The 8,030-nt window shown below is 59.7% G+C and overlaps 1 protein-coding gene across 4 annotated transcripts; it reads left to right on the top strand.

Moving 5' to 3' along the window:
• Positions 1-7,932, top strand: SLC19A1 (solute carrier family 19 member 1). 4 transcript variants are annotated; one of them, XM_038142199.1, is made up of 6 exons: positions 1-1,537; positions 4,090-4,388; positions 5,080-5,827; positions 6,081-6,273; positions 6,357-6,498; positions 7,327-7,932. In XM_038142199.1, the coding sequence occupies exons 2-6, from the start codon at positions 4,176-4,178 to the stop codon at positions 7,891-7,893; spliced, it is 1,863 nt and encodes a 620-aa protein (XP_037998127.1). In that variant the 5' UTR covers positions 1-1,537; positions 4,090-4,175; the 3' UTR covers positions 7,894-7,932. The 4 variants fall into 4 exon arrangements, with proteins under 4 accessions (XP_037998127.1, XP_037998126.1, XP_037998130.1 ...); XM_038142198.1 differs by lacking the exon at positions 1-1,537 and adding an exon at positions 1,547-1,701; XM_038142202.1 differs by lacking the exons at positions 1-1,537; positions 7,327-7,932 and adding exons at positions 1,547-1,701; positions 6,597-7,277.
• The last annotated feature ends 98 nt before the right edge of the window (positions 7,933-8,030 follow it).

Genomic DNA, 8,030 nt, shown 5'->3' with positions numbered 1-8,030 from the left:
TGCCCAACTCCTCCTCTAGCCCCTGCTCCTGCCCCAGCCCCTCCACTGCCCCTCTCCCTGATTCAGCCCCTGCCGCAGCCCCTGTACCTGCTCCACCCCTGCCCCAACTCTACTCAGTCTGTACTCCTGCCTCTGCCCCGTCATTGCCCACTCCCTAATACAGCCCCTGCCCCTGTTCCTGCTCCTAAACCGGCTCCTCCCGTCCCAGCTCCTGCTTTTCCCCCTACTCAGTCCCTACTCCTTCCCCTGCCCTTCACTGTCCTCGCCCTACTACAGCCCCTGTTCCTGCCCCTAAACCAGCTCTGCCCCTACCCAGTCCCTGCCGCTGCCCTGTGGTGGCTGGGGGCAGTCCCAGGTGACACTGCCCACGGTGACTCTGCCCCAGGATGCTGGCACTGCCCGGGCGCCCAACACCGCCCCGGATCCCCGCCCTGCGGAGCTCCTGCACCCGGACCAGGCTGCGTTTAAGGGTGGGACCTAACCCTGCCACCATCCTGGCCATCAGGGATGGACAGACAGGTCCCACCCGCCCGCGGGAGGGTCAGGGTGGAGACGGGGAGCTGGTGAACACGTCTGCTGCGGTCTGGCCACGCTCCCCAGGACCATCTGGGAGGGCTCAGTAGGGCTGGAAGCCTCTGGGTTGGAATATCCAGGGCTGCCTGGACCTTACAGGCTGGCTTGGGTGGGACGGGTGTGTGTGTGTGTGTGTGTGTGTGTGTGTGTGTGTGTGACAGTTCCCGGACATCTGGGATCCTGCTGCCGCACTTCCAGGTGGGAAGATATAAATATTTCAGCGGAATAGCCGAGCCCTGTCAGCTTGCATTTGCTTCTGGCAGGGTGAACGCCGGGAAAGGGGGAGGAAAGGCGGGGAGAGAAGATGCCCTTGGAAGATGCGCTCGGAAGATGCATCATCTCCCGGGAGATGGGGCACCAGCTCCGAGGCTCGATTCTCGGGGGGCTTCACCTCCTCTAGGGATGCTCTTTCCTCCGGGAGAAGTGCACGGCCGTGCTTCAGCCCCTCCAGGTCCTGAAGGCCGGACTCGCCCCATAACCAACTCTCGGGGGTTGCTGCCAGGCTGGACGAGGGGATGAGAAGTTTCGGGAGCTCTGCTTGGAGCACAGCGGGGAACTGTTCGGGACCCTCTGGGATAGGGCACAGCGTAGACTGGAACAAATCCACCCCCAGGAAACAAACGGGGTGCAGAAATAAATCCAAGGAGCCATGGGTATCATGAATCAGCGGAGGGGGCCAAGGCGGGGGCAGCGTTCCCCAGGGCCCGCAGCCCAGAGGCCGCGGCAGATGGGCAGGGAGAGGACCCCGGCTGAGGGCAGTGGAAAAGGGGGTCCTTCACGACCTGCCGACGCTTTCGGAGGGGGATTTGTCCCTATTCGGGACACAGGTGCCGGCGCAGCTCTCTTCCGGCGTGGCCGGGCTCTTCCTGTTCCTCCTCCTCCTCCCCTTCCTCCCTCCCTCTGCACTGTGGGGCTTGTAGTCCCTACGCCGCCCCGCACGTGGAGGGCGACTACATTTCCCGAGGTACTCCTACATTCTCCTCCTCCTCCTCCTCCTCCTCCTGCTCCTGCTGCTGTCGCTGTCGCTGCTGTCGCTGGGCTCGCCGCCGATCGGGCTCGGGTGGCAGCGGGGAGCCCCGGATCCCCGCCTTGCCCCGGCCCGCAGTGCCCATGCCGGCCGCCCAGCAGGTACGGGGTGCGGGGTGCGGGTGTCGCCGGGACGGTGGCGTGCCCAGTGGGGTCCCTGGGATGCCGGCAGTGTTGTTTCCCCCGGGTGCTGGGGATGTGTGCCGGGTGCTGTGTTGTTTCCCCCCGCTCTGTTGTTCTCCCCCCCCCCCCCCGTCCCGCGTTGTTTCAGGGTGAGCAGGTGCCGCGTACCCCCGACACCCTCCTCTGCCAAGTGCACCCCACACCACCCCGCAGCGCCCATCCCTTGGTTCTGGGCGGTGGGAGGCAGAGAGGTGCCCGTACGGTGCGCGAGGGTGCATTTTCTGGAGCTTCCCAGCCCTTATTTTAGGGAAGGTACCCCAGGGATTCGCGCGCCCCATTCGGCGTGGCAGCTCCGCACAAAATACGTGGTGCCTTGGCGGTGTCACTTGTATGTCACCGGCACGCGGCTGGGCGTAAGGGCATCACGCCGACCCCCAGGGCTGTCCCCTCTGGACCTCGGTGGCCGTGGCTGTGCAGGGAGCTGAGCCTGAGCTCTGCCGCCCGTGTCACCTATGACCCCGGGCTGACAGCGGTGTGTGGCGTGACAGTGATCCGTGTCAAGGTCACACCCAGATAACTCGGTGATAAACAGGTTCACACGGTGATAACGGACCTCTGCTCCCTCTCCCTCCCTCTCTCTTCTCCTTCTTCCTTTTCTCTCTACTCCCTGGCTTGCACCAGGGACGAAGGATGGAGCATTCCCTGGGACTCATGCCCACTCACCTCGAGCAGAGTAGCTCCATGGATGTTCTGGAGAAGGGGGATTGGGTGTGGCCAGGTGGGTTCTAGTCTGGAGTCCCTTAGTGTGTGGGGACACGCATGCTGGGAGTTAGGTGCCAATGCTCCTGGGAATGGAGCAGCTTCATGGAGCTGCATCCTGCATTTAGTGTGGATGATTTTCTGTGGGCCAGGGATGCATGTATGTATCCCTCCTCGATGGACAGGGCAGGAATGGAGAGCAGAGGGTGGCAAACATCCTATAGGGGTTGTGGTGCACGTGGCGGCAAGCAGCTGCTGCAGGTGACATCTGCAGCCCAGCCTGGGGACAAGAGAGTGATGGAGCAGAGTCCAGGCACTCGCAGCTGGCAGTGGCCCCCGGCACGGTGCTGGGGTGGGTATTTGTCGGGGGTTAGCCCTTGCTCCTTGCACCTTACCCTTCCTGCCACAGCAGGGGCTGGTGCTCCAGCCAGTGCCGGACAGGCTCGCTGGCGGTGAGTGAGCGAGCCCCTCTTTGATCCCCAGGGATCTGTCTAGGAGGTGGGGGCTGTTTGCCCAGCCACGAGCTCTGGCACACGAGTGTTTTGGTGAAACTCAGGCACCAGTGCTGAAATCTCATGGGAATGCTGTTGGAGTGGTGGGTCCTCACTGGGGCAAATGGACACTTGGCTTCCTGTAAGTTTAGGTCACCACCAGCTTCCTCTGCCACCACCGGTGCTGGCTCATGCCCCTGTTTATCCTGGGTTATCTGGCAGCAGGAGGGAGATTATCCCCCAGTTTCACCACGCAGGATGCAGTGGGACACAGACTGGGACCATGAACTTACTTTTTAATGACTGTGATTAGTTGTTCTGTGGTTATCAAGGTAATCAGGTTTCTAAACCTTGCTCCTGTGGCGTGTATTGGAATACGAAGAATCATGTGGCATGAAAAGTCACCTTGGTGACTTCTTGTGGGAGTGGGGAGTGCTGGGAGGATATCAGTCCAGGCCTTCTCCTGTCACTGCCCTCATCCCATGACTGCTAATCAGGTCTCCTGGCACTGCCAGGTTTCCTGCAGCCAAACCTTTAATTTGAGGATTTGAGCCTTTAATCCCCCTCTGGACCATGAATCTCATGGCATTTTGCATTCTCCCCAGGCTGGGCATTATGTCCCGCTGGGAAGAGCCAAGGGGCAGCCGCTGGCCTGCGGCTCAGCTGAAATCCTGCCAGCCACCCCGCTACTGAGTAACACGGGTGGCCCCATGCCTGGTGTGCACATTAACTCATTTCCACAGCCAGCACATTCTTGTGCCATCCCCTCCAGAGCATCTGCGGTGCAGGGTGTCTGCATCCCTCTGCCTCTGCAGCTCAGAGGGAAGTGTTGCTCCAGGAAGCAGCAAAACCCCACTGAGTCTCAAAGGGGAGGAAAAGGATGTGATGGGAGCTGAGGATGCCCCACTGTGGATCCAGATGCTCTGTGCATCCAGGCTCCGGATGCACGTGATGCACGAATGCTGCCTGAGATGACCCCCCCCTGCTTCTGCACAGCAAGATGCATGGCTGCTTTTCTTCTTCCCAGAACATCTCCTGGGGAGAAGGTAGTGGTATTTATTTGCCTTGAGATTCTGGAGGAATTTTGAGCCTGTGCCAAATGCTGCTTTTTCCACAGAAACTGCAGCGCCCTGGTTTTCCATGCGTCCGAGAGCGCCTGTGGACAGAGAGGGGCTGCATGGTCCAGCAGAGCCTGTGTAGCTAATGGCTCCCAGGATAATGCCGCTGTCCTGCTGCAGAGCCATGCCCGAGAATGATGGCGCCAAAAAGCCGGCGCCGGAGATGGTGCCGGACCAGCGCTGGAAGCTACAAGTCTGCTACCTCTGCTTCTATGGCTTCATGACACAGATCCGACCTGGGGAGAGCTTCATCACCCCCTATCTGCTGGGGGATGACAAGAACTTCACAAAGGCAGAGGTGAGCTGTGGGTATCTGGTCCCCCACCCCGGTGTCCCCGTTTATGGCCATGGTCACACCCTGGGGCTGTCCAGAGCATCCCTCAGTGCTTCTGGGGTGCACAGGGGGGTCGTGTCCTGGGCGTGGCAGCATGTGGTGACTCATGGTGGTGCTTTCTGGGCAGGGGAGGTGGTCTGTTGTGGGGCCTTGTCTCACTTGGCTATGAGGTCACCCTGTCCCCTGAGTCCCAGGCTCAACTTGCCCTGGCATAAAACCTTGTGCCCAGGCTGGCAACTGATTTTGGGAGCGGTGTGTGACCCCTGCCCGCCTTAGCAGCCTGTGGGAGGGTGCTGGGCCGGGGAGAAGTCATGCCCCATCCCACTGGGGAGACTTTTCCATGATGGCACAGTGCACTGCCAGGCCGCTGGCAACGATGGGGTTAGACAAGGAGGGGCCACAATGTTTTCTTCTCCCAACCAAGGGATGCTGGCCTCAGTCCCGGCCGGCTGCTGTGCCTGTGGGAATGCTGCATTCCCAGCACGGGAAGGGGCCGAGGCACAGCCAGACCCCCAGCTGAGCATGCTGCTGGTCACATTCCTCCCCGAGGAGGTGCTGCCATGGGGGTCAGCAGCCAGTGCCCACAGCATCTGCAGGTTGGGGGGCATCCCCAGGGATGTGCCCAGTGCTCAGTCCCTCCTTGCCCTCACGGCAGGTGACCAATGTGATCACGCCGGTGCTGTCCTACTCCTACATGGCTGTGCTGGTGCCCATCTTCCTGCTGACAGACTACCTGTGCTACAAGCCTGTGCTGGTGCTGCAGAGCCTGAGCCACATCTCCATCTGGCTGCTGCTGGTGTGGGGCACTTCCGTCCTGGCCATGCAGCTGATGGAGTTCTTCTACGGCATCACCATGGCTGCCCGCATTGCCTACTCTTCCTACATCTTCTCCCTGGTCACCCCGTCCCGCTACCAGCAGATGGCCAGTTATTCCCGCTCCGCTGTGCTCCTGGGGGTTTTCACCAGCTCCGTGTTGGGCCAGCTCTGCGTCACCTTGGGTGGTGTCTCCTTCCTCACCCTTAACTACGTCTCCTTGGGCTTCGTCAGCTTTGGCCTTATCCTCACCATCTTCCTTGAGCGGCCCCGGCGCAGCCTCTTCTTCAATCGGCCCGAGGGGGCTGGTGACGCTGCTGTGCCCACCGAGCTGGAGAGGATGGCCGGGGGGGACAGTGGCGGGGGGACACGGGGCTGGCGGGACATGGTGCTGTGCCGTATGCTGCGGGAGCTGGGAGCCCTGGCCAGGCAGCCCCAGCTCCGCCTCTGGTCCCTGTGGTGGGTCTTTAACTCGGCTGGGTACTACCTGATGCTGTACTACGCTCACATCCTCTGGAATGAGATCTCTCCCACCACAGACAACCGCCGAGTGTACAATGGAGGCGTGGATGCTGCCTCCACGCTGCTGGGTAACTTGCCTGGGATGGGGACACTGGGGGCGTGGGGGGACGCTCACATCCTGCTGCCTCCTGTGGGAATGGCTGGGGACACCAGAGAGGCAGGGGGTCACTGCTGTCCTGCTGCACCCCTTGGGAATGGTGGTCCTTAAGGAATTTTTGGTGGTTTGCATTGGGGATGACATGATGGTTACTGGGCTGGGTCCCAGCCTAAATATCCTAGGGGATTCTTGAGGTGTTCACAGCATCCTTCATCCCTCCCCAGGAGCTGTCGCCTCCTTTGCTGCTGGCTACGTGAAAATCCGCTGGAAGCTGTGGTCAGAGCTGGTGATTGGAGTGGTTACAGCATTCCAGGCGGGATTGCTCCTGCTTATGAACTCCACCACCAACATCTGGCTGTGCTATGCTGCCTACATCTTCTTCCGTGGCTCCCACCAGTTCCTGGTGCCCATTGCCATGTGCGTGGTACTCCTGGGGACCCACTCCCACCCCAACAGCCAGGTCGATGCCAGGGGTTCACCAGTGCTCCCATTTTTCCCAGTTTCCAGATTGCTACCTCCCTCTCCAAAGAGCTCTGTGCTCTGGTCTTTGGGGTCAACACCTTCTTTGCCACAGTGCTGAAGACCGTCATCACCATCATCGTGGCTGACAAGAGGGGCTTGGGCTTATCCGTGCATCCTCAGGTAGGGGTGGCATTGCACCTAGGATGGAGGTGGTCCCTGAATGCTGCAGGATAAAGGGAGGGCCCCAAGTGCTGTTCTCCCTCTCTCTTCTTTTGCAGTTTTATGTGTATTTTGGCTACTTCACCCTGCTGGCCGTGGTCTACCTGCTGGCGGCCGTCAGAGTGGGTGTCCAGCACAGCCACCGCAGGCAGCCGGTGGAGTTGGCCCTGGCCAAGGAGCCATGCCAGGTCCCAGTGGAAATTCCAGCACAGGAGAAAAGCCCAGAGGCGGGCACCGTGCGAGCCTGAGCGCTGGCACTACAACACTGTGGCCGGCTGTTGGCTCCCCAAATGAGCATTGTCATCGCCACTGTGTGCTTGGTGTCCTGTCCCACTGCTGGTCCTGGGTGCTGTTCTGTCGAGGATGCAACCACTGGGACACGTTTTCTGCTCTGTGAGGACAGGGCTGTGCCCCTTCCCTGTCCCCACACACAGAGTGGGGGCAAGATTCCCATGGTACTGCCACCGTGTGTCACACAGGGGTATGGATGGGGACCCGATCCCGCTGCATCCCCATCATGGCACAGAGCCAGGCTACAAGAGAATGTTTCTTTATTCAGTGCCTTTAGAAAATGGTTTATAGGACACAACTGATGACAAAAAAAATAATATAAAGATCCACACGCTTTAAATTGCATTAATTACACAAAATACAGTAGACTGTAAGAAATAGAGACCGTGTGACTCGCACAGCTTTTATGGTAATAATTTCCATACAATAACAAAAAAGCTAGTTACAAATTTCTCTTTTTTCTTTTCTTTTTTTTTTTTTTTTTGGTTTTTATTTTAGCACCTTGGATTTGCCCCCACCAATTCCAACCAGCTTTGCTCACGGCCTTTGCCATTCAAGCCCAACAAAGGTGGCACAGGGAGAGGGGGAATGGCAGTGCCTGCCCTCGGTGCCACACATGCTCAACACGCACACACCAGAGGAACACGTGCCAGGGGCACAGCTGGCCATGCCTTGGGGCCACCCTGTCACCCCAGTACCTGTGCTGGGCTGGCTGGGGCTGTACCTACGCTGTGGGGGCACAGGCAAGGGTCCCCAGGGTGCGTGGATGGGATGGGGGAGACCAGACCCCCACCAGAGCTCTGCTGGCTGGGAGGTGGAGGTGAGAATGGTGATGGGATAGTCCTTACCTGGGGAAGATGGACACCATCTGGGAGAGCCCCAGCATCACCACAGGACAGTCCCTTGGGTGGGATGCTGGTGTCTTGGTTGGAGAAGACCCTGTGGCTTCAGCAGCAGGGATTTGGGTCCAACCCCAAGCTCCTGGTGAGGACAGCGTGGGGCTGGGGGGCTGGTGAGAGAGGTTTCACAGGCTTTTGCGGGGAACAGCCCACATGGCAGCACTGAAGTCTCCCTGCCAGGCATCCTCCCACCCAGCCATCCCAAAAAGAGCATCTGAGCAGGGAGGGAAACAAGCTGAAGTGGTTAAATATTAGGAGTTAGAAGAGGAGGAGGAGGAGGAAGGCCACCAGCCCATGGCTGCC

Source organism: Motacilla alba, chromosome 7 (assembly GCF_015832195.1).
Source record: "Motacilla alba alba isolate MOTALB_02 chromosome 7, Motacilla_alba_V1.0_pri, whole genome shotgun sequence".
In the NCBI taxonomy this organism is placed as follows: domain Eukaryota; kingdom Metazoa; phylum Chordata; class Aves; order Passeriformes; family Motacillidae; genus Motacilla; species Motacilla alba.
The sequence above is the reverse complement of the archived record's forward strand: the minus strand, read 5'-3'. Positions and strand labels throughout refer to the sequence as shown.